The sequence below is a fragment of the Oxyura jamaicensis genome, chromosome 6, assembly GCF_011077185.1.
Source record: "Oxyura jamaicensis isolate SHBP4307 breed ruddy duck chromosome 6, BPBGC_Ojam_1.0, whole genome shotgun sequence".
Taxonomy (NCBI): Eukaryota; Metazoa; Chordata; class Aves; order Anseriformes; family Anatidae; genus Oxyura; species Oxyura jamaicensis.
This window is the reverse complement of record NC_048898.1, coordinates 6,022,979-6,049,438: the sequence shown is the minus strand read 5'-3', so window position 1 is coordinate 6,049,438 and position 26,460 is coordinate 6,022,979. Positions and strand designations below refer to the sequence as shown.

The following is a 26,460-nucleotide window of genomic DNA, read 5'->3' as shown; positions in this document are numbered from 1 at the left end:
TTTCCAGAACAGTTTCCATTAACACTGTCTTTCCATGTATTCCTTACTTTTTGAAAGCTTTTGGACTATGTCTGGTATTTATCCAAGTGTGGCTGGTTGTTTTTGTTTAGTCTTTTGTTGGTGGTGGTGGTGGTTTGTTGCTTTAAGTCTGAATAAAACCTCTTCTGTGTTTTGAGTTTAAGAAAGCGCATAGAAAAAGTACATTATCTGAAAGCTAATAAGCCTTTCTTGATAGCAAAAATCCTGAAGTCTGGGATTTCACTTTGATATGTAATCCTCATTAGGTGTTGCACACTGAGATTGGTTGATCAATCATTTTTAAAACAAATTCGCTCAACGATTTCTTGAGAACTGCATTTCAAGAATGTGTGAAACCAGAACATTTCTGTAAGCATATCAGTTCACACTAGAGAGACACATTCCCCAACTAATGGAGTGCATGTTTTTCAAAGCTTGAAGATTTCAAATATTTGTAATGCTTAAAAACCACTGAATTGATTTTCTGTAGCTTTGTTTTGTAAATATCACCATGGCAAAGACAAGACTACTTTGAAGGAAATAAGAACATAGGACTGGAAGGGACCTCTTTAATTGTCAGGTCTAGTGCTGCCTTCTCATAGGCAAGCATGCATAATCCTCTTCAGAAACTTGTCAAGCTCAAGCCTAAGAAGTTAACTTTTTTGCCTCTGCTATTCCAGTTAGAAAGCTGCCCTGGAGCCTAATTTCTGTAATGGCTATAAAACTTCTAATTTCCAGGCTAAGTGTATTCACAGCAAGCTTATGTGCACTTGTCCATGTGCCAATTTGTGTCAGTATTGACCTTTAGTTCTTATTTCATTCCCACTGTTTATTTTTCTAGCATATAAAGAGACAGCAATCTTATTGTCAGCCTTCATTTAGGTAAATTAGAAAAGCCCGTCTTCTCTAATCTCTGCTTTTATGATAGGCTTTTGATATATACATTCTTACATACATAGTAGCCGTTAGTCATCCTGTTGGTTGTTTTTTGTAATTATTCCATTTTAAGTTAGTTTTGTTTGAACATAAGTGACTGAACGGCACAGTGTTGTTGCTGAAATAAAAGCAAGGCCCTGTACAATGACATACTGCTTTCTTTTTCTCTTTGGGAATAATCTGCATGATAGGTCCTAAAAACAGTCCACATTTCACACCTGTATCATGGAGCACTACAGATTTTTAAAAATTGTGTCCCAACAATGTCACCAGTTTGTTGTTAAATACAAGAGTGAATATTCTTCAAGGTCCCTCAGTCCCTTCTGCGTGATATTCTTGTCCTCTCATGCATTCATTGATCATGTCTCTCACGTTCCTTTTGTCTAGAAAATTGGTTATCTTACTAAGTAACCTATGAAATTAGTGTGACATCATGTATCTTTGATAAACCAATGTTGTGTTATATGCCATTTTTCTTTAATTTCTATGTCCTTACTTATTTTTTCCTTCATAACATGGTCCTAAAGCTTTTCCGACTATGAAGATCAAAACTACAGCTTCAGGAGTAGCTTCATTATTTCACAATTATGAATGTTTAAAACTAGCAAACTGGTACTTGGGCTTTTGATGCCTGAAGGAAAAATTTTGATGTCCTCCACAGAAGTGTGTAGTCCCAAAGACCTGATTACTGAAGTAAGCAGCTGGAGAGCCAGTGGTTTTTGGTGACAAAAATAACTGTGATTTGGTCCTTTGATCTTGAAGTTTGCTATGGCTATAACTAGAGGGATCATGAAGGACTTTATTAGACTGAATGAAAAGTGGAAGTCTATTGGGATTGTATGCATTATTACTAGAGATATTTTAAGCATAACTTGCACATTAGAAACCTCCCTTGGTTTACAAAGACTCTTTGCTATACTCAGTTACGTATAGTGGAGATACTCTGACCTTTAACAGCTGTGTTTTGAGATAGGTCACATGCTGGTGGTTTTCTACAGCTATTTTAACATGCCTGTGTTCAGGTAGCTAAACTGTGCTTCCCTAAAAGCCAGTGAGAGCTCTAGAGAGTTTGTGGAATTCATGGTGCTGAGTACTTTTGCAAATCTTGCTTTAGAGAATGATTGACAAAATTGCTTTTTAAATTGTTTGCTTAAGAAAAATCAAATACCAAACAAGCATGCCTTTTAAACTCACCAACATGTACGAAGTCATGAAAGTAAAAATTCTGGCAGGAAAAATTCAGGATAGCTGAGATAGACTATGCATTCATTACACAGAGCACTATGCTTCTGACCCTGCCAACGTTAAAACAAGTGCCCCTTTTTAAACGCTTCCGAAATTTTATTTCAGTAGACCTATTCATATACAGAGTTAAACTGAGAAGTGACTGGGTCACATTGTTCAGCAGCCTGGAGGATGAAAAGCTGAGAGCAAAAAATAATAAAAATTTTGATTATATTATTGGATATAATTGGATAATATATATATTATATTGATTAAGAAATTAAAAAAATATTTGTTTATCTGACAAAGCATTGTATTTTTGACTGTATTTTGTTAAATAGGAGAGAGAAAAAAAGTTGTTGGTGTTGAAACATCTCTGGAACTGTGCAAGAATTTGAATATACACAGATGTGCTCTCTGGGTTTGTTAACTATTTAGAAAGTGACTTGATTACTCGTGTGTGTGTGTGTGTTAACATACATGGTTCTGATAATAGCAGTAATGGCTTATTTATTTGCCGGAATGCAGGCCAAGTAGGAATTGTAGGCTTTGACTTAAAGGATAGACAGTATATTAAAGACAGCATTTCTCTGCTATTCACTAGAGTATTGTAAGATCCAGAGGACTAATTGCTCTATCATAGGACTATAACACATTAAAAATATTTATAGATCATAATTCTTATGATGTATTTAAATTTTAATGGAAGACAATGAGATTGGCAGAAATAAAGACTTGGGGAAATTTTAAACTGATTAATCAAAGTACCTGGGGGTAAGCTGTTAGGATATTAATTTTGTTTTACTCTTTTTAGTATTCCTGAACAGCTTTCTCTGTCAATGAGCTTTGAGATTTCTTGTTGTTTTACTTGACCAGAGCATAACAAAAATAATTGGAACTGAGCAAAGTAATTCTGTTCCACAGAAGATTCTGAGACTTTTTCAGTTTGATTTCATTTCATTTTAAGACAAATAATAGCTTTTAACAGAATTGCGGTTCTTAGATGTCTGTTTAAGCTCCCCCACTCCAAAGCAGTCTTCTTGAAGGCCATTTCAGAGTCCAAGCCCCAGGAAGCTCCATCCTGGGGCCGCACAGGGTAGTTGGCTTTGCTGGAACCAGATCCGCATGATTCTGCATCTGTGATCTGGCCTCAGCTGTCCGTAAGGCATGTTGTAGGGGAGCCAGGAATCTAGAAAGCAGAACGTGAGGTCAGCCAGGTGGCAAACCGTTGAAGGAACTTTGTATATAAGCTGATGGGAAACCAGATAGGCTATTGGTGGCCTGGCGGTTGAAATTTGCAAACTACACCCTAATTTTGTATTTAGTTCAAAATAATAAGGTTTGTAAGTAATCTGTCAACAAATAAATAAATAAATATGTCTGCTACAGAACAGTAATCTTTTCTCTTAAACTTAGCCATATAATACAGCACCGATCAAGAAGTTACTCAAGAAAATACTGTTTGATATATATTTTGATAGTTCATTTTTATTTTTTTAACTATTTTTTATTATTATTACTGATTGCTAACAGGTACCATTTGGGGACAGGTACCATTTACTGGTTCAGTGTGAAGACACTGGTGACTAGTTTGTTAGAGCAATTGACCTATTTCCAAAATTTCCTGCATCATTTTTATTAAAAAGCAGGTAGAGATCCATGAACTTACACTACAGTGCACAACTATTTTTGCACCCCTACCTTTACCTGCAGGTTTTCATCATCTTGAAGATTAAATTGTATTCTTAAAAGCATCTCTGGAATGTAGAAGTGATGTGATATTTCAAGGGAATGTATCCCCATGGGTGAATATTTATGTATCAAATTCATACATCTTGTGACCTTATGTTATGAATAAAATTCTGACCTTATTCATATAAATAAATAGCATGGCATTTCCTTACTGTGATGATTTATATTCAGTATGCATTTTTATAATTTTTTATCCTCTCAGTTGATATTATAAGAAGACTTATTCAAAGCCTGAATAACAGATTAGTTTTGCAGTCCTTTATAGTTTTTTTTTTTTTTAAATGTACCAGAAAGTTTGTATGTTTTCTAATTTCACCTTTAATTTCCTAACTTGTCATAAGGTACAATATGAAGAATTTTTACTGAACTTTGAATCTGTTGTATGTGAATATTTAATTCATAAAATGTTATTTTGATTTCCGGTATATAAGTTAACTTCAGGAAAATAGAGAGTTATTAATGAGAAAGCTGAGTTTTATAGGATGTCTGTTTCATATGTGAGGTAATGTATATTGCTACTTAGGCTTACATTTAATAAACTTTAGCTAGGAAAATTGTTTAAATTTCAAAGAAAAGATAATAAATAAAAGGGCATAGAATATTAATGTGAACTTGGTCTTTATTTTTTAAAGCATTCAAAGTTAAATAGTGGTGGTCTGTTAACAATCTAGGGCTATTTGGCAAGTCTTTAAACTTACTCAATAATCAAAACATAAAAGGACAATGGAAACTTTTTACAATAAAAGAAAAAGGAGTACAAAAACCAAACAAATTATCCTCTGCTTTTTCTTGGTAAGGAGGTGAACTTTATAGGAAGGGCAGCAAGCTCTGAGTTAGGGTTGCCTTTTCCTGTCTTTGTTATAAATTACATCTGTCTGTGAAGAATCCTCTCCAGTTACTTCGTATTTTGTGGTTACGGGGGAGTCATGTGGGTGTATAGGGAATGGAGCTGAGAAAGACAGATTAGGGGGAGCCTACTTTTAATTTTACTGGGTTTTGTTTCTTTGTTTTTCACTTAGGAAATGGCAATTCTTCACGTTAATCTGCCTTGCTTACTAAACATACGGATGGATAGAATTCCCAAGATCCCAGTTGTGTAAATAGAATATTAACAAAACAACTGTTTTCTTCAACTTTTTATTATTTGTTGCTTGTAACTTAGTAGGCTTTTGAAAGACTTCTGGCACCACTTAGGTTCACTCTAATCATTCAGGATGTTTTCATTAGGGTTCAAATGGGGAAGACATTTGGCAAAGGGATGGACTCCGTCTGAAGGATAATGCTTGATTCTTTAATGGGAGGCCAAACACACTGCAATCTTATTATGAGACACCAGAAATATGAGAGGAAGCAGCCAAACGGTACTTGATGGAGAGCCATATACCTGGGCTTAGTGCCCTCCTCGTGTCCTCCTTTCCTTGTGCCTACTGAGCATCTGAATTGATCTGTAGGCCTTGAAGTCTGAGCGGAGGTAGCCTGTGTGCAGCTGTTATGATCGAAGAGAAAGGGGACACGACCAAGTTCTTGCACTGTTTCTTTTGTCATTTGAAACAGAATCAGGAGTCGTTGACAGGTTGTAAGTGACAGAGCAGAGTGGGAAATGTTGGCCTTTCATTCCTCTTCTGCAGTGTGGGAAAGCTCCTGCCCATGGATTTTCACTGTCTCTTCTTCCTCTGTTTTGGGAAATGGGTTCTGAACCAAAAATTTCATCAGCATTAAGTTAACCTCATGTTTTGTGAGTCCCCCTCCAATCCACAGCATTGCTTATAGAAGCTAAGACATCATTATGTTCTTCCAGCTATTGCACTCAGTAAAACCAACATCGGACAGGTAGACCACTGTCTCTTCTCAGGGCAGGCTTGAAAAGAGGCAGCAGCTGGAGTCTTTAAAAGTGTTTTATGATTAAGACTATGAGCTGAAGTATTTTAGGTGGCTTCAGAGTGTGCTCCTGAAAAATGTGGTAGCCAAGTAATCCTGAGTCTCCTCATGGCCGACTTAAAACAGCAGAGGAGGAACACTTAATTGTTTATACTTGATGTTCGCTTTGTAAAGAGTAGGAGTGGGCAGCATCTCTGGCTGATCTTAAGATGCTAAGGTAGTATCTCTATGCATTTTATCTCTTTTTTTTTTTTTTTTTTTTTTTTTTTTCAAACTGATTTCACCCTCAAAATTTGTCTTTGTCTCAGATTGTAAAGCTTATACCAAAGCCTGCATAGGTTCTGCAGAGTTACACTGCAGATGATGCCCTGTCCAGGATAAAGCCCAAACAAATGTGAACGAACATTTTCAGCTGAAATACATTTTTACACTCTGCTTTTTTTCTAATAAGTGGTCCTTGTCATCTTTTTGATCCTTCTACAGGAAGGTCCAACAATATTGTAAAAACATTTTGCAAAAGATAATGTTCTCTGCTGTGAAAGCAGTAAAAATTTGCAGGTATTGCGTCATAACACACGTAATACTCTACTCTCCTGATGCTAGAATTCCCATACTTGGTAAAAGTTTTATTGTCTCTGTTCTATTCCTATAACACTACACAAGGAACAATATCTTTAGTGAGGTTTCTTGGTAGTTCCTTTTGACTGCGTGTATCAAACAGGGCTTGTGAATACAGTCTAAGGCAATGGCATAGATCCTAAATGATAGAGATGCATGTTTCAGTTATTGTAAGGCTCCGAAGATATGGTCTCAGACTTGTGAAAACACCCTGTGCTTGAGAAGTCTTAATTTTGGATTGATCAAGGCTGTGGGTGAGTTTCAGACACTAGCAGGCTGAAATTTACGTCTATATCTGTAGATTCACTGAATGTTGTGTGTTGTGAACAGAGGTACATTGCAACCAGTCACAATGTCTGTAGACTCTATATTGCTCTTGTTTAATAAAATTGAGGAATGATAGGGGTGTTCTTTAGAATTTATTATAGCTTGAATATCTGCCTAACATTCTCTCAGAGTTTTTCTTAGCATTCATTTTGTATTCATGACATCCGTTTATCATTTTCATCCCTGTCTGTTACACATCTAGGACACTTAATGATTTTCTTTTGTTCTAAAGAAGATACTTCACCAACTTTTTGTGCTCTCCAGGATTTAAGATGACATTAAAAATCTATGTTTGGAGAAATGTTAAATTACCTGTAATTATCATATTTCAAATGTAGTAAATTATCATATTTCCAATGAAAGGTAGGACTTCTTAAGTCCTACAAGTGGTGCATTGTGGTGTGCCCTGGTGGGATTTCTAAAAACCTTGTTAGATTTCTGTGCATCTTGAGAATGACCCAATGAGTCTATTGGTCTGTGCAGGTGTGTTGGTATGTAACTCAGTACTGAACCATTCATTTCTGTTTAATAATCAAACGCTTGACAAATGAAGAAATTGTCAGGATGGAAATAGGGGGGCAAATGCTACTAATTTTGCCATGATAAAGATTTTATCTTTTGTCCATCCCTGTTGCACTTGCAAATGAATTACTGAATATAAAAATAATATCCTTCTGTTTGGAACCCTGGCACAGCAAAGCACAAGCACAATAGGAGAAGCTAAAGACAAGATTTCAGTCTTATCTCCATGTTTCCTAACTGCTGCTGGTTCGACTTCAGTTCCTGCTGTTGTTATTCATACTGCTTTTATTGCAGTGTATTCAATTGTCTCTCTTTGTTCTGATCAATCCTCAGTTAGATGGGTAAATAATAAAGGGTATATAATCAAATTACTGTAAGTAATTGGTCAGCCCAAACATTACTGGAACTTTGTAATGAGCGGAAAAACGGGGCTTTGGTATCAGTCGTAAAGGCCAAGCCTTTATATCTGACAAGGAAAACACATTGCTACATAGGCACATTTTCTGTGAATTTAAATTACAAATTATTGTGTATAATCAAAATCAGAGCAACTGAAAAACCATACAGCATGGATAGACTTTATTAATTTTGGGTACAAATGACAGATGTTAGACAAGCTTAGAAGTCTGACAGACTAGGAGAATCTCAATATGTGACAAGTGCAAGATAAAATGAAAACTTGTCGTATGGATTATTTTTTTCCCTCTCATAGTAGAGGGAACATTACACAAACTAATAAGCAGGAAAGCATATGCATTAGAATAAAATGTAAAAGTCTGCAGTAAGGGAGCTTATTTAGGAAACAGGAAAGTTTAAAGACTGTACATTAAACAGCCAACAAGACATGATGTGTTAAATAGGGGACTGTGGGTTGCTATGGGAATGGGAACTAGACTCTAAAGTTTTTCAGTGCTGGATTGCCAGTTTAATACAGTTACCACTTTGCAGTCTATAACATGAATTGGTTCTGTTACAGTACGTGGTGGATAAATACCAATTACAAAGACAACTTGCATTGTTCCTTAGCACTTATCTGTTAATGGACTACTGAATTTAGATGCAGAAGTAATCGCTTAATCTGGTGTCAATAACTCCAATGTCTACAGAAGTATAGAATTTGGTTTTTATCTTTGTTTTCCCTTTTCTCTTTCTATCAAATGTATTTGGGGAAGAATGAACGAAGAGTAAATAAAGCTAGCATGAATGTTAACAAACTAAACTCTGTGCTTTGAAATTTGATTGTATAAAAAGGCCCTTTTTATAGATTTGTGCCACGTAAAGAATTCTGTGTGTCAAGTCCAGGAAGATCAGTATAGCAGGGAGAATAAATAGTTTCTCAGTAAGAGTACACAGAATTTGCCCGGTGCTACAATAAACAGCAGTGGTGCAGTGAGGGTACTGCAGCTTCATTTTTACCTGGGGGTCAGATTAACTCTGTCAATTAGCTCCCTTTTAAAACCCAATTTACTTGGGCTGCATAGAGACTTCAGTGGGATGATGATATTGAACTCTATCTTCAGGGAACAGTAACTTCTACTCAACAATAACATTTTGAATTTGAAAATTAAAGAAATTGTGGAGATGGAGACTTTTGGGCAAATTCATTGTGGGATACCCATGGAAAGGTTTTTAACACCTAAGCTTCTTTTACTGCTGTCAAGTATAAATTCTGAGCATGCAATTAGGTTTTACAATCCAATTCATGTATCCTCAATCCACAGCATGCCAAGTGATTCCAGAGAACCTAGTTAGGACTGTATCCAAAACAGACACTACATTACTATGGTATGTATTGGTACCAAAATTGGGCCTCAAAGTGTAGGAGATTAAATGCTAAAATATTCTTGCAAAAATGCAAACATTCCATATTTACAGCTGTGTGAAATACCGCTGTAGCTTTGTGATGTTTGTATAAGTAGAATAAAAAGTGCTATACTAGTTCATCCTTATGGATGACTCCTGAATAAGAGTTCATACTCAAAACATTTTAACTAATTTTGCTCTGTAGTTTCAGAAGTAAATTAAGAAATCTACTCAGTTTTCAACAGTAAGAGAAGGTTGCTGCAGTATTTCTGCAATAAAACAGGAATTATATTTGTTAATATACTTCAGGAGCATTTGCATTCTAATCACACAGGCAAAAGGAAATTTCAAGTAATGGCAAGTAAATTTAAATTACACAACAGTAAAGACTTTCATGCCTTTGAAAATATTTTAGCACTGGCTTTTTCCCCCTCTTCCTTTGATTATCCTTGATCATAGCAGCAGAATTCTATTGCTGTTGCCATGATTTCTGAAGCATAAATGTGCTAACACGAAATCTGTATATATAGGTATATTTGCCAACTTCTTTTAATTTTTTCATTTGCCTTCTACCTCCTGTATTGGGAGGGGCTGCTGATCAGTACACTGGCTGAAGGAAAATGCAGAATCATTGTATGAGAGAACAGAGACATGCAGGTAACTTTTGGGGAAAAAAAAAAAAAAAAAAAGATTGCCATCTCATAAAACCTGCCTTCCAGACGCCCAGGATCCCTTGGTAAACTAGCCAGCATTTGTTGGCCATGTGATTTCAAGAGTGTCACAAGCAGTGTGTAAGAGGGTATTTTTATGCTGCATAAACTTGCCAGCTTTGAACCCATTGAGCATTATTCTGGAACTGGCTTTACCAGCTATGTATGTCTTGTAATCTGATTCATACAGCTTGGCTCCTCCTGCAAGCTGGGTCTTGGCTAAGATAGAAAACTACTATATAAGGTGCTTGACCTTGGAAGGGAAGAAGATTTTGTCCAAGGAAGCATTTTCCTACCCTTCTCCAGCTTGATGCCATCCTGTCATGAGCTTTCCATGTCTTTAGCAGCGCTTGCTTATTTTAAAACTGAGAAGAGGGAACGAAGTGCCAGTGTGACCAGAATAGAATTCCTGGATTTTTTTTCTATTGCTGCATTTAACCTCTGTTCTTTTAATCATATGCACAGCAGGAGAACGGGGATGTGCTTTAACAACTTGTCAAGTATTAAGCAGTGCAGATTGTTAGCTAGAAATCATGCTATCAGTTGGAAGTAAACAATAAGGCCACATATATTTAATTTTTAATAAATTTTGAGTTATGCTGTTCCTTTAATTACATTAATCAGGCAGGCTCCAACACTGTAAGCCTTAGGGCTTGAAGTGCAATTTCAGTGCTTTGTAATAAATTTGCCGAACTTTGGAAATAGATGAAATGGCTTAATATTAAACATTTGCTTGATTTAAATTTTACTAACCCATGCACTTTATAATTCATATTATTTTTTTCAGGGCAATGTATTGCCACAGCAGAACAATCATAATAGTAACTGTGAGTAAGCTTTCCTTCTGCACACAGGTTTTGCTTATAAACTGGACAAATAAGAGGCCTGGAGTATTAAAGGAATGCTAAAGATCTACAGAGCGTTTCACTTCAAGGTCATTGGTTCAAGCACACATCATTAAAGACAGAAATTTAGCATCTGACTGCTACTTCATAATATACATGAAATGAGTTTATCAGTGAAGACAAGGAAAGGATACAACAGTTTTAATAACATGAAAAAGTATAGGACTAATGCAGAGGTCCAAAAAGAGAGAAGGAATTGGGAGAAGCCCAATTCACCAGGCTGCCATCTTCCCCTATGCAAGCTCTTGTGTCTGGAAAAGTCAGAACGGTTATAGCCACCCTACTTGGTCTTATTTGATTTCATAAGCTTAATTGAGTTGAGCTAGTTTAATATTGGGTTGGGAAGGATCCAAGGAAAATTCAGGTCAAAAATGGTTTGATGATGGAGTAACCAATGAACCTGGTTTGATGCTGCTAGGGCACTGTACAACAAGCTCTTTGAAAGAAGATGTAAAATTGATATCCTGATCACATATCATTACCTCAAGCATAAAAATCACAAAACAGAAAACTGTGAGGCATGGTGTCCTCCTGACTACCTTCCAAGTGAGTAATTACAGCCTGCCAATGTTAATTCCTCAGTAAATTTAATCAAATGAGGTACCCTCTCGTTTGATCAGTTGTATGGAGTTATTGTTCTTTAAAGCTTCTTTTAAAGAAGTGGTTGCCTTTCAGTAATGTGATCTCTTTATATGAAATCTCTAAGGAGATTAGGCCTGAGTTAAAGAAGGAATGTGTGTAACATGGCAGTGATTTTTATTAGCCATTTCATATTTACTTGTCAAAATGAAGTTACTTCTGCATTGCAAAAAGTGAATTATTTTTCACTTTTGTTCTGTGAACAATTGAGATTTAAAGGATACTGTTCCACAGCTGCTTTCTCTTCCTTTGGTCCTGTTGTTGTTGTTTATTTGTTTAGTTTGGAGTCTGGGCTGAGATTGGACCCGGGATGGCTTTATTCAGTGTATGTGGATTTTAGTGAAATAAATTATTTCAACTATTATAAAAGAGCCCTGTGACTCCTTGTCCTTTCCATAGTGGCTTTAGTTATGAACATAGAGAAAAGCCAAAATATATGCATTTTACAGCATTACATGAGTAGTTATTTTATTAAGTTCTCTTAAAATCATTTTACCAATAAGAAAGGAGAGAGAGAGAGAGAGAAAAAAAAAAACAAAAAAAACTCCTCAACAAGGGGAGATGCAAAGGATTTTTTGAATAACATACAGAGATAAGCAAGCCTGTTTTGTTTTGGTTTGTTTCTTTTGCCCTTTAGCCTTGTTTCTTAAAGCTTGTTACTTAAAAGCTTTTTACTTAAAGCTTTTGTTACTTAAACCTTTTATACCTTTAGAAGAGGTTTTAGTTTTTTAAATGGTTTTAATATATGTATACATTGAAAATACTTAGTCATGTTTTATTTTTAACATGGGCTTTTCTTTTTATTCTCAACATTTGTTTCTACTGGAGTAGGAAGCATTTTTTGAAGTACTCTTACCTGTCTGAGCCACTGAATTAGTCTAATATAGCAGTAGTTAATTTGTAGGTGGTTTCACTGAATTCTAATGGGGAAGTGCCACAAGATTCAGTAATAGAATTTTATGAATGAAATTATGTTATAAATAAGTAGATGAAACTCAATGAAAGGAGCTCTGGAACTTGCCTGAATTTTTCTTGCAGTAACCTTAGCCCATGTTTGTTTCTGTGAAAAAAGTGGAGTTCAAAGTATTTCATTGAATAGGCTTACAAGCCTTTTTGAGTTAATATGGTAAAAGCTTATTTACAAAAAATATATCGCAAGCTCTTGATATTCACACATTTCAAAAATATTATTTCTTTTCATGAAAGACTCCTCCTAAATTCACATTATAACTTTCTTTGGCAATAACAGTTTAAGAGATACTCAGGGTCAAAAAAAAAAGAAGGAATCAGAGGTCAAAAATAATACATTTTTGCAGTAGTCCAGGGGGGAATGTGCATAGTATATGTCTGCTCTTTCTGAAATAAATCATCATAATTAATCCCTTACTTTGCACCTTGAGTTTTTCTCCTCCAAATTAGAATCTAAAACTCTTTTGATGTAGAAAACAATTAGGTTTTTGAAATTGTTTTCATTTCTATAATTAAATGACACAGGGCTTGAAGTAATTTTGAAAATACTCTTCTGTTGCAAGTTAATGGTAAGCTACAGTATTTGGCTGGAGGATTTTTAGTGTTTGAAAGAAAAAAAAAAATGGATCCAACAAAACTTCAACATTTCAAAATATTAGTGTATCAGCTTTATTGGAAAGAGCTGAAATTGTTCAAATGACCTCAGTAAAACAATTTGGACTACAATTCCCGGAATGCTCATGAAGCTGGCATGCCTACATGTTCTTAAAAAGTCATAATCCATCATTCTGATGCTAGATCGATGGATTATGACTTTCTGATGTCAGATCTGTGAATTAAGGCTTTTTTGAGTACAGCCTGCGATCCAATTATTGCCCCTATTCATATATTATAAATCATTATTCTTTCACCAGGTAGTCAGCAGTTTCTATTTCCTAGCATTTCAGAGCCACCTTTTTTTAGCCATTGTTGCACTCCCATTTAGCAATCAAAAATGGAGAGTGCTGACCTGAAAAATAAAGCTTCTATCACAGCAAATTGTTGAGGCAACAACATTCATTTCTAATTCTTGGGGTTTCTGTTGAAATAAAGGGAATTAGAATAGACTGAAACAAATCTCATCCCCTTCCTGCACAAACAAGCAATGTAATAAATTAGCACAAAAGTTGTTGGCATGTATTGACTTCATTTTTAAGAGTTCATGCCTGAGTTTCTCACAAAATAGTGCTTTTTTTTTTTTTTTCTAATAAGTTGATTTTTTTTTGTATGAAGACAGATAGGCTTCTGATTTAAAGCTGATATTTGCCAGCATGATACCTTAAGTGATTGTGTCTATTAGGCACTGTTAAACTGAAGTTCCTTTAAATGAATTATTTATAGAATAATAAAATTGCTTTTAATGCAATAGAGAATGTGATAAAAGTAGAAAATGCTTTACTGTAACCAGTTTAGGTGTGTCAAATCAAAATGCATCTTAAAAAAAATACTATTAAAAGATATTCAGAAAAAGAAGAGCTATTTTAGGACCTATCATGCACCCAGAGAAAGTCATTAAATGAAATGTAATCATGCTGTGTTGGAGAGTTATCTCAAAAGATTTCTCCAGCTAAGGGAATTTAGGTCTAGCCCATATGTGGATGGAAAAAAATCAATAGTATGATCTTGTTGTTTTTTATTTCATTTTGCTCTACTGATAGTTCTTCATTAGGATGCAATTTTTGTGCTAGACGGCTGTGCATAAATATGCCCAGTCAGTACATTGCTACCTGGACTGTTGTCAAAACAGATTGTAATCAGTGAAACGGAGGGCAGTATAATGAAAGTGGTAGAATTAGTCTTTTAACAGCTACTTGTTCTAGTCCTCTGTTCGTCACATGGGAGCTGTCACAGCACTGTCTTGTGCCTCAGTTTCACCTTTATTTGAATGGTCACATGGATTCTGAAATCTGTGGTACAAGGTTGATGTCTATGGCATTTTTCTGAAAAACAGATTTGCCTAGCTTTTGTTACCCCTGTTGCTATCCAGTCTGGTTTGCAAGTCAAGGATGTTAGCTGAAACTATATGAGAAAGTTAATGTAGTGTTTGGCATGTAGTAGGCCATCAAGTAGCTAGGGTAATGCTTTAATATTCAGTAGTTTAATTCTTAAAGCAAGATACTGTCTTGGCATTTTTATCTCATTCCTTGTTATTTGTTTCCCAAGCTCTGGACATTAATGGCATCCTTGCTTTTACCTTCCTTTTCCTGTTCTCTCCTTTTCAAAATTTGCCCAGTAAGGCCTTTAGGGTGCTGTGGAGCGTAAGAAGGATCTGGTGGTTTGTTGGGAGTACACAGAAGTTGATATTCTATGAATGTTTCTGGAGAAAACATGATTTCAAGGGCAAGTACCAGCCCAGTGATGGAACCACCGGAGAGTTTCTTGGTTTAGATAATTTCCAACACTATTTAGCCTTAGAGCCCAATTCTGCTGGTGGGAAGCCTAGCAAAACTCCTTCTGTCCTCCGTGCAAGTAGGCTCCAACCCATTTTCAAATTTTCTGTCAAGTACAGTTGCCCGCTAGGTGGAGACATAATATGTTATACATTAGAGGATATACAGATGGTAATCAAATCTACCAGCTGCTGCCTGCTCTTCCCGGGCACCTTGCCAATTCACTGGCAGTATGTTGACTGGGAAGCAGACAGTGACACACTTTGATCGAAAAGCTTGTATGATGATTTTTTTTTTGTTGTAATATTATTGTTTTTCTAAAAAAATGATAAAAGAGATCAAGATGTGTATCTTGATCAAAGGGTACTGCTGTCTGCTTCCACATCAGCAACTTCTAATTTATAGAAATCAGATTGTGTGGAAAGCAATCAGCAAAGGTTTGAGGTCTTTCTTGTTCTCACTGCCAGGAGATGCTGACAAGTGAGAAAATTAAAATCAGAGAAGGTGGGGAGAGAACTAGTAAAACACTGGTTGAAATCTAATTATTTTAAATACACAATTTTAATAATTTTAAGGCTGTAAAAAATCTGGTTAAATGGTTCAAATTGGCTATCGCTTGTGTTGTAACAGCACCATAGGGTCTTTGTCTGATGGAGGATGTTGCTTTGAGACTAATTTACTATTGAGACAAATATACTGTGGAGCTAGTTGTTGTCAAGTAGAAGGGACCTGTCTGTGGTTTTAGGGCCAAGTTTTTAAAAGATATCTCTTATCAACTCTATTTCTTCCACATGGAGCTGTTCATCCAGTATGATTTATTAGGGTGTATAAATGATACAATGAACACCTGCAAAGAACACTTAAACCAGTCAGTGCTATAAATATGGAGATAGTGTGTGCAGAATTAGAGGACTCATATGGAAATTTTGTCTATTATATTTAACAAGTAGAGTTTTCTCTCTTTTTAGGTATTGGTATTGAATCCACCTTTAAAAGCTTTGCTCTTCTGAACTTAAACAACAAGTAGCAGTTACAGCTACATATGTGGATTGTGTCAACTGGAGAAAAACTGTATTTTGGGGCATAGTTAAATATTTCCAGCCAGCATAAGACCACAAACCCAGTGGCAGTGGTGAGAGTTGCTTCACATTCTGCCAAATAATTAAATCAAAATAAAGACTGATATGACAGGAGGACATGGGATATGTGGTGCTTTGTCTAGATTGAGCAAGTGATTATCAGAGGGAAGCAGGCTGATGGAGATAAAGAGGTGAATAGGGTCTGTCTTTAGAGTGCCATCTTTGACATGACCACTAGAAGGAATAAATAAATCCAATTGACATCATTGCTTCATTTCTTTTTCCCCATTGCAAACCGACCATCACAGATACTGTCTTTATCTCATCAGACAAACTGTGTTCAGATTTGTGATCACAGTTTCTTCACCTATTCTTGTAGAACAGACTGTATGGGAAGGACAAAACATAAGGGAAGAGAAGAAAGCATCCAGTGTACAGTTCAAAGTAGTACCCTACATATTCACTTGTAGGGCCTCTTGAAAACTCGTGCATTGTTTTTTCAATACCATAGTAATGTTTACAGGGAATAAAACAAAAAACAAAACAACAACAACAAAAAACCTTCTTTACTATGTTAAACATGGCATAATTAACTATCTTGCTAGCAAAGTATAATTGGTGTAATTATTTCCCTTGGTGTAATTTCCCTTATGGAACTGTAGGCAGTATTCCTAGTCAGTAGTGTTAATAGTTGTATCTTCTGTCTTAATGCTCAATAATGCTTGGGTGAGCCTTAAACTTTTCAGAGTGTTTGGCATATAACTGATACAGAAATGTTGAGATTTGGTAGTTGGAATGATATGAATGTTAGGTAGCATGTAAGTATGCCAGTAACAAATTCTTTGACTAATATTTGCTTAGCAATCCACATAGGTCAACAAACAGTGTTGGAAAACATTTAAATGCCACATTCTGTATAGGTGACTCAAGAATTTACCTTCAGTTGAGTGTTAATTCAAAGTTCTAAGTACTTGTTCACAATCCTGGCTTGTGTTAAAATTCTGTATGATTGTGGAAATCCTTTTTGAACAAATCTCAGATTTATGTTGGTTTTGTTAATTGAGTTTGTGGAAATTTTCTAAAAGATGAAGTTAAGTTAGAGTGTGTAAGGGATAAGTGAATAGTATCTTTTTTTTTTTTTTTTTTTCTTCAGGAGAAATGATTGAGTAACATTGCTTGTTTCTTTTCATCCTTTATTTAAACAAATTTTGAAATGTCCGCATTTGAGTATATGATTTGCTATGAGTTTCTTAACAAGTCAAAGCAGAATGAGATTTATATGCTTTTTCCCCAGAAACCATTTCATGCCCCAACAGAAATGGAAATGACTCTTATTCGCAGAAGCCTTCCAAGTCAAGGTGGGAGGAGAAAGCCTGTAAGGAGATGTTACCTTCTCAAAAACAACCTCACGTCATCCAAGGTGTGGTTGGCTTTGGCAGTTAACCAAGGGGAAACTTACTAGTTTTCAAATCACCCACCAAGCCAAGCTATGCTGCAACAAAGCTTTGTTTAACTCTTGTGTAGAGCAGACTAACCCCACCCCTAACCACAGCTGCATTTTGATTTAAGATGAATTACAGTATTGTAAGATAGAGTTAAAACTAACCCCAGTGTGTAAGCTGAGATCCAATATAAACAGATTTATGAACCTGTAGAGGAATAAGGAGCGCCTGTTTACAATGGGGTATGACAATTAAGTATTATATAAGGAAGTAATGGTTTGTTTTGACTAAGAGACTATGGCTAGAATACTTCAGATTCAAGTTAGGTAGAAAGGCAGCTTTAACAGATATCTTTGATGTGTTTTTGTGTTTGTACTGATCAAATATTCTGGTGTTAAAACAGACTAGTTTCACGTAGAGGTGACTGAAAACTACAACTCTGAAATTTGAGAGGAAAATTGGCTTACTTCTGCATGCCTAAATTGGAAAATGTATGTTAATAACTTAATTTGGATGATAAAAACATGAAAAATAAGTCCTTAAAATAGTGTTGAGTCAATTTTCTGATAAAGTAAATTTGTTTTCCCATTTGTGATTAAAATGACCTACAGTAAGATTTTTTTTTGAACTAGGTGTTAATTAAAAATATGGAAATGGATTTTAAAAACATTGCAGTTCACAGTGGAAGAATTACCATAACTGATTTGTTCTCACAGCCTTGCCTGTTTTGAGATGTTTTTAAGATGTCTAAGTTACTGGTTCTTTTTCCTGCATGATTGTTTCCAAAGCAAAATGTGATTCCAATAAAAACAGTAATTGAATTTACAGTCCACAGGACAAATTGTTGTTTTAACAGAAACTTACACACTCAGGCAAAGACTTTATGTTTTAGGTCTAATAAAAAAGAATATGAGCTCCACATTTTATGTGACCGTATGTCCTGAGAAGTTTTCTAATATAGCTTTTTTTTTTTTTAAAGAAAAAAAAAAAACACACTATATTGTAGTTTTTAAATTATATGAGCAATTTTTCCCCCGTTAGCTCAGAATCAATATTGTTTAGGTAAATTTTTTTTAATGCAACCTTTTAAATGTTAGAGCAGCTTTTTCCGTGCCATCAGCTTAGGGTAAATCAATACAGACAAGCCTATTCCCAGCTGATGCACCTGAGGTCTGCAAGGAGTTTGTGGAGAGTGGGCTTCTTTTGGTGGTGGGCAGGGCGTGGGGCAGTTGTGTGAGGGGTCTGTCCAGGTCCAGTCTTGTGTGGAGAAAATGCCATGTTCAGAGGAAAGGGATGGCAAAGTATGTACAAGAGACAATGGATAAAGGCAGGAGGTGGGACCTCTGTCTAACTTGAGGCAGTGACTACACGTAACTATCAACTGAAAATATTCTTCTGCTGTCAGGCTTTTCAGCAGGAGCTCCCAATTGCTTCTTGAACCCTTATTGTTTCAGAAGTATCTTTTATTTTTTTTCCCCAGTTTTCTGGTGATCTTCATTGTGTCTTTCTTTCATGTACATTGTACTCATATTTAGATAAAGCCTGACAACTGTGCTTACTGAACCGAGGTAAATCCAGTGGGGTAGCACAGCTCCCGAGACACGCGCCTGCTCTGACAAGTGTGTTACAGCGTGAGATGTGCCAGAGAAAGACATACATGCTGGAGACAGGCATGTCTCCATTAGCATGATTTGGCATTCTTGGGGCTGACCTAAAGCACTGTGGAACAGTTATAGTTGGTGAGATGTTTCTGTATGGAGGGAGTAACACCAGGAAAAAGCAGACCCAGGATAAGGCCAACAGATGCCTGAATTTGCCATACGTGCTCAGGGCTGCAGGAGGAGTGGGTGGTGCTTTTGGTCCCCGCTGAGATCCTACAGATGTCCTTTTAACAGGAAAGGGAATATTTCTTATTGCCCAGCTCCAGGCAAACAGGGATGCCCGAGTGAGGAACCCAGCTTTCCTGGATTCCCTGTATTGCTGATGGGAGAGGTAACAGGCTGTGCTTGCTGTGGTTCGGGGCAGGTATATTAAGCAATTATTATGTTCTTAATTTATCTTACTGGCTCTGACTTTCCCTCAGGAGATGTGGATTTCTTAGTGCTGACTATGGGGGTTGATAAAGCCCCTAAAGCAGGTGTGATGAATACCATCCCTCTAAGCAGTTTAATTCTTCTAACCCATTTTGTTGCCAAAGACATATGCTCTGTTGCAAATCTGTTTTCTGAAACTGCAGCAAGGCTTTATAAAATGTATATAACCTCCTTCCAGAAAGATATACTAAAATGCACCTGGCCAAATACATTTTTTCGATACGATATTTTTATCATCACATTTTCAGCATTCTTGTCAGATCTTTCCTGATCAAATGATTCGGAAGAAGAGATGCACAACAAGAAAATGTAAAGCCTGATAAGTCGAATGCCACCAAAATATTAGATTGCCTATTGTGCATTAGGTTCAACAGAATGTACTTATATGGTTTTCTCATGTGATCACATGGCTAGAAAAAAATAAAATAAAAAACAAAGTAAACAAACAAAAACAACTTATTTTTTTCCAGTATTTGTAGATTCAGCTAGGTGTTTTCTGTGGGAAAGGCTCTTTATTATTATTATTATTATTATTATTATTATTATTATTATTATTAAGGCTTTAGATCTCGGTTAAATAAAGCTGCAGAGCCACAATGGGAGCTGGCTGCAGTTTGCTTGTTGAGTGCTCTTGAAGTGGAAGGGAGGGGGCTGGTACTTTGAAGAGTTCTGACATACTAACGTTGCACTTTCAGGGACTAAAAAAATCCTTCACACCTTCTCAAAATCTGTATGCAATGCTTTGAAAAAGGTATTGTTAACCTCAAGCATTTAAAATATTGAGCAAGACCTCAAAAAAATCATGAGACGTGCTTAAAAATAATTGTTCTTTGGTTCCTTTTGCTTGCAGTCTAGTTTTTGAGCTTTCAAGATTTATGTTTTCCATCTTTCTTCTGCAACCATAAGAGCTAGACACTAAATTTATTTTTAAATGAAAGCTGAGATTCTCTTGTAATCCCATGACTCTAGGAGACTTGGCAATGCTAAACACAATGTGAATTTAGAGTGACCATTCCAAGCTGAATCATTTAGTGATGTGCCCTCAGCATGAAAGCCAACTGGGTGTTTTGGTGTTCTTTTCTGTTTTTCTTTTTTTTTCTTCCTTTTTTTTTTTTTTAATGTCTCTTATTTTATCTTTCTAAATAATCTGTGAATTGTCAATAATAATTGTAAGATTGGTAAAAGGAGAAGTAGATAGATGACTGCAGCCCAGTAAAATCAGGATTTTATTTTATTTTTTTCTGGGATGTTAAGGTATTCTTACAGAATCTAGGTATTAAGGGCATTCTGCAGTAAGGTGTCTCCAGAGAGGAGAGCTTTGGTTGTTTTTGTAGAAGCACCCTTTTCTGCTCAATCAAGAATTAAAATTGGCAGCAGTTGTTAGAGAAGCAAGAAAATCCTGGTTGCTTCCCTCATGCAGTTACTGAAAACAGTAAGAGGATACGTAAAAGCTTTAACTCTGAGGAAAAATATTTATAACTGTGACAGTGTATTTCCTTACAATAATTTATGGGCAAAATGTAGGAAAGGAGGAACACAAGCTATAAATAATATTCCGTATGTAAACATAATGGCAGCAGCAACTTATTTTTATTTAAAAATTAATATTGATGTTCATTAATATAAATTACCACATTTCAGATGACTCTGATGTCCTTGAGGCCAGATGTCACCGACTGATTTACAGCTTCCTGGGGGGGAGGAGTAGATCCTGTTTTGTCAATGTAGGCACCAAATTACTTCAGATAGCTATTTTGGACTAGATTAATTGCTGATGTATTGTCAGCAAAGTTGATTCACATGTCAGCTCAGAAATATGAAGAACTGTCTTTAAAATGTATTAACTTGAATTCTGAAATGCAGGAAAAAGAGCGTAAAGCATACCTTTGACTTACTGAACTCTTGTCTCATTTAAGGAATAGTGGTTTGAAGACTGTTGCCCAGGAACATGCACACAGACTTTCCATGTACATCATTGGCAACTGAGGAACATACTTAAGAGGCCAAGTTTAATCCCTCATTGATCTTATTTCTACTTAAAATATTAATACAAATGTGTGTAGTGAAGGCATTCAGAAGCAAGCTCTGCCATCTTAGTCACACTGTACAGATCATGTATCTGGATTAAGTTTCTGAGTGCCTCATAACATCCTTCAGCCCTCTGGATCTTGTGCATAGCATTGCTGAGAAATAGGATAGTAAATGCATTTGAAAAGCTATCAGCAGCCTCCCAGAAACCTCACCTGTGAGAACACTGGTGGGCGATGCTTTAGAAGGCAGGTAAAGTGGATTTGTTGTGTTTGCATATGCTGGTAGGCTAAGGAGGGGGGGGGGGGAGGGTAATAAAATGGTTTGAATCAGGGTGAGGCAGCGCATCTCCACGCATCAGTTTTTCATTCCAACTCAACCCCGTGAAATATAGGCACCTAACACACCACAGCTTGTAAATGCTTTTTATTCCAGCAACTGAAATTCAGAAGATTGGTAGGTGTGCAGCTGGACAAGCTTAGCATGAATGACAAAATAGCGTTAATCCTATATTAAAGATTTTGGTTCATAACAAATTTCACATATGATCATATGTAAGAGAAGTCTGTGCAGGACTCCGGTAGCATGAGGCCCCATAGCATACAGTTAGAAACTACACACATGATGCAAATATGGAGAATAACACACAACGCTTTTTAAAAAATGCATCTGTCATTATATAAAATCAAATCCATATCCCAGTGAAGGACATTGAAAAGCTTTGAAAGATGTTACTAGGCTTTAGAAATGGTCCATGCTGAACTTGGAATATTTTTTCTAATCCTTATAAATAATTATTTTCCTATGTTTGGTAAGATTAGCTACGGAGAATTTGCGTTAAGGCTCTGTGGACAGGAGTACAGAATTTCAGATAATATTAAGCTGCAAAGGTGGTTTAAAAAAGTTTCTGTGATACAAAAGCCTTACATCAAAGAAGCAAATACACCACCACCCCCCTCTCTTTTCTCATTTAAGAAATAAATAAGCCTACACTGTAAATTCTAATTTTCAGCAAGTATGTAAGCAAATCCAAACTGACCTTGACCTCAGCTTTGCTAATTTTCAAACTCTGACATTTATTCCCTGAGTAGATTGGTTCCCTTCATGCCGTGTACATAAATACTGCAAACCTTTCCAACGACTTGAATTAGAGTGTAAGTAAATAGCTGGTTTTAATCTACATAATATTTTGAGAGCAGACGTTCTGCGCTATGACTATTAAGATATACCCAGCAGCCATTTGTATAATACTAAAACCTCTTACATATATTATTAAATGTAATGCTATCAGCCAGGGCTTGTTTTATGCCACAGAAACTTAAATAATAAAATAGAGTGTGGATAAAATCTGCAATAATAGAAACTTAAGCAAAATTAATTCAAGTAACAGATAACATCTGGGGGAAAATGTAATGTTATATTGGTAAGTTATGCAAAGCTAATTTTATAATAACTACCACATCTGTGGAACTCATTTATTAGAACACTTTACCAATCTTCTTTTCTGCCGTTCTGTTTTAGAAATTTTCCTGTATATTATTTTATTGTCTTTGCTCTGCCTACACTGGTTAAAAGGTAATTTGCTAGCTCTCAACAAAAAGAAAAGCATGTGGGTTTACGTACAGAACAGCATGATGCTTTTTATACTTTACCTGGTTTTAAGCAAACTTCTACTAGAAAGAATTCTGGGAAAAAATGGTGGCATGTGGCTGGAAATGAAGAGTGATGTTTCAACACTGGCCGCTGCCCTCAGCTGTGACTGCTGGGACTTAATGCAACTGGGGTGGGAAAGTAAAGGTGATGCCAAATGATGCTTCCCACATGATCCTCAACTGAACGCTGGAGCAGCCTCTAGCCTGCACTAACTTGTCCAGGTTCAAGGGGCCTTTTGGCACCCCACTGCACCTAGGAATTAGTAAGAAAATTACATTTAACTTCTGCTCCCTCTGGTCTCTCTCAGAGCATCCCTTTATCTGCAGCTGACACTGATATGTTCTCTGTATTAATGCCACTGCCTTTATTTCTGTTTGAGTTCTCATGGACCTATTGGATCGCAATGTGCATGAAAATATTGCCAATTAATTTTAAGGCATTATCGTCTTGCCAAACTGTTTCTCTTGTTTTGGTTGTTACATTGATTCAAAAGGACACTTTGAGTAATACATCTTTGTCATAGTGAATAATGCTCAGATAATGACAGATCCTCAGGATTTTTTTTATTTTTTTTTATTTTTATTTTTTTAATGTAGGTCAGTGGAAGTAATTTGCCATAAATTTACTCAGATTTCAGAAACTAGCAACATTTTTTAAAGCTAACCGTAACTGTATAAAACTTACTGTGTCTCCCCTGTTTTTAAATAGATTTTACTACGGAGCCATTGGTGCTGTTAAACATGAGGTTTTGTTCAAAGGAAATACAAAGACTTAATTGTTTTTTGTTGATTTTTTTTTTTCTTTTTAGGGAAAGTATTGCATCAGAAGGATTCATTTAAATACATTTGTTGGCTTCAGGCTCTCACCACAATTCATTCATTCTAATTTTCCCCTGGACTTGTTAAGGAGACGATGTATAGGAAGGAGCAATGCAGAATGGCATTTTTAGGTCACTATATTTTGGCTGTAAAATGTAGTACTGCTCACAAACTTACAAACTTACTACTAAACAAAATATTTTATATTCTACATTGCAGTTTCAGAGACTTTTAAAAAACTTTTGGCTGAAAGTTGAGACGGTTACGGCTCATTAAAGAGACTACTTCTGCTGTGATTTGGTTATTTCTTAATGATCCAAGGGTTATTATTAGACATGGAACAGATGAGTAAAGAATAGCTCTCTTTAAAGGGATGCAGTGAAGTAAAAATATTATTCTAAAACAGAGCCTCTGAAAATCTTATCCAAGCTACAAAAATTTATTTGATTAGCTAGGAATTGATTTAAAAACCCCTTCCAGTTTTTTTTTTTTTTTACATTATTTTTTATTATTTTTTTTAAATTGAAACCAAAGTGAATAAATGGAATAATGATTTGATCTAAATAAACTATTTTAAATGAATACTTAACTAAATAACTAAAAGCAGCCATTTTAAGGAAGCAGAAACTATTTGTGAATTCTCATCCAACTTTGCAAATATTTTTCAATGAGAAAATACAGGGTGATAAATCAGAGAAAATTGAAATATTTGCTAAATCAAAAGGACTCTGATTTTTAAAAGCATTAGAATTTGAAAACAAATCTTCTGGTGTAGTTTAGAAAGAATAGCATTTAGGTCAACATTCTGATGAAAAAATAAACTGTCTGACTATTTCATTTGTCAATATTTAGACACTAGCAGAGGGCTGCAAAATTTGAATCACAAGTGTTACTGGAAATGCTTCTTGGTCTCTATAAAACCTGTTTTTCTCCTTACTTAAATTCTGGAAATCTTTCTGTCAGCCTTTTGGGTTCTTACAAACTTGAGATGATACTATCTACCTTTTTTGGGTAGCTCATGTATGACAGGGTATCTTGAAAATAATGACAGAGTCCAAACATAACTTCTGAAATACTTTCAGGACTGCAAAAGAGGTCTTTAATGCAGTAAAGTAAAATGAATTGGCCTGGTTTTTTTTTTTTTTTTGTTTGTTTGTTTGTTTGTCATCACTTTTGCAAATTTACAGAAGCTTTCATATTTTTCAGCATGTTTAATTGTAGCAGGTAAGTGTAAGTAAGCCAAATATCAACCTAGCTGCGCTTTCCAAGGTGTGAGGAAATTTAATTTATGGGAGCTGCAATTACCCCATTGTGAATTAATGCAATTGACTTGCACCATCCAAGCAAAATCCTGTTTTTTAATAGCTGACTCAGAACTGGAACATCTGCCTGGTATTCTCAGTGGGCACTTCCTTTCATAGAGGTCTAAAACATACCGTTATTGTACCCTGTTCCTTGCTAGTTCAAAAATGACTTTTGTCACCTTATTTGGTATGTCACCAATTTAAAACAAACAAACAAACAAAAAACCTTGGCCCTTTAGAGGTCTCAGGGCAGCCTTCTGCATCACTTGGAGCAGAGCCTGAGTGAGGATGAAGTGCTGCATCCCCAGCTAGTGCTGGGGCAAAACCGCCATTTCCTGGTCTAAACATTCCTGGAGCAGCAGCTCACATGGCAGCAGGATACCAGTGAGGTTCCCATGATCACAGGAAAAAGGAATGGGAACAAGTTGGTCTAGCAACAAAAATGGATTAATTCTTAAGGTAGAGTCACACCTTTAAATCTTTTTCTTAGGACCTTATTTTATGCAGTATAACAACAGTCTTACTCCTGTTCACTCCTGTGATTGAATGCCCCAGAAGTCAACAGGGTCATTTGATCCCCAAATGCAACAAGATCCCTGTTTAGAAGTGACAAATTTGCATTGTGAAGACTGCATGTTACCTAAGCACTGTGTTTTCTAAACTTAATTATCCGTATGAGTAAGAAGCTGTAGTGTTATGAAATTATGAAAATCATCTGTTCTTTCCAAGTGTTATAAATGGGATCCCTTGAGATGCAACTAGAAATTAAAGCTGATCTATAATCATTTTCAGTATGCTTTCCAGTTCTGAGCACCTGGATAGTAACCAAAAAAAAAAAAAAAAAAAAAAAAAAAGTATTGTTTTTGCTGTTTGCTAAGGATTTAAATTCTGTTTTTAAAAAATGCATTAAACCTGTGAGCAATAATTAAACCTGAATTACTTTTTTTTTTTTCCCTTACATATATACATACATACTGCCAGAATGCGATTGAACTTGCCCCACCTGCAGTTACCCCCTTCCCTCCTTTACTGGAAGAAGGTATGCCTTCAGAGAGCTGTGCATCATTGATAGTATTGCCAATAGCTGCAGAGATGGAATCTAAGGTATGGAGTTTTGTTCCTTTTTTTTTTTTTTTTTTTTTTTTCCCCTAGCTATTTTTCTATGAGTCTCTTACCTCATTTAGTCCTATTGGTGCCCAGTCACTAATGGCGTTTATTTTCTCCAGAATGCATTCACTTCTAACATGAATGCTTGAATGAAGTTGCTTTCATTGCCTTAACCAGTCAGCAGAGGAGGACGTTTATTTGAGTCA

At 35.9% G+C, this 26,460-nt stretch overlaps 1 protein-coding gene and 1 long non-coding RNA gene across 6 annotated transcripts in view; one reads left to right on the top strand and one right to left on the bottom strand.

The window, feature by feature from the left end:
* Nucleotides 1-26,460, top strand: part of CABCOCO1 (ciliary associated calcium binding coiled-coil 1) — a 57,861-nt gene that overhangs the window by 23,375 nt on the left and 8,026 nt on the right. For all 5 annotated transcript variants that reach the window (XR_004752006.1, XR_004752005.1, XM_035330451.1 and 2 more), the window contains exon 6: nucleotides 26,129-26,251. Coding sequence is in view for 3 of the 5 variants with exons in the window: in XM_035330451.1 (XP_035186342.1) it covers nucleotides 26,129-26,251 (123 nt within the window). In the remaining 2 variants the exon portion in view is untranslated. The remainder of the gene's footprint in view (nucleotides 1-26,128; nucleotides 26,252-26,460) is intronic.
* On the bottom strand, nucleotides 3,751-26,255 carry LOC118169297. Its single transcript, XR_004752012.1, has 3 exons — nucleotides 26,119-26,255; nucleotides 7,254-7,259; nucleotides 3,751-3,764 (listed from the first exon to the last, which is right to left on the bottom strand). It is a non-coding gene; the product is annotated as an uncharacterized LOC118169297 (long non-coding RNA).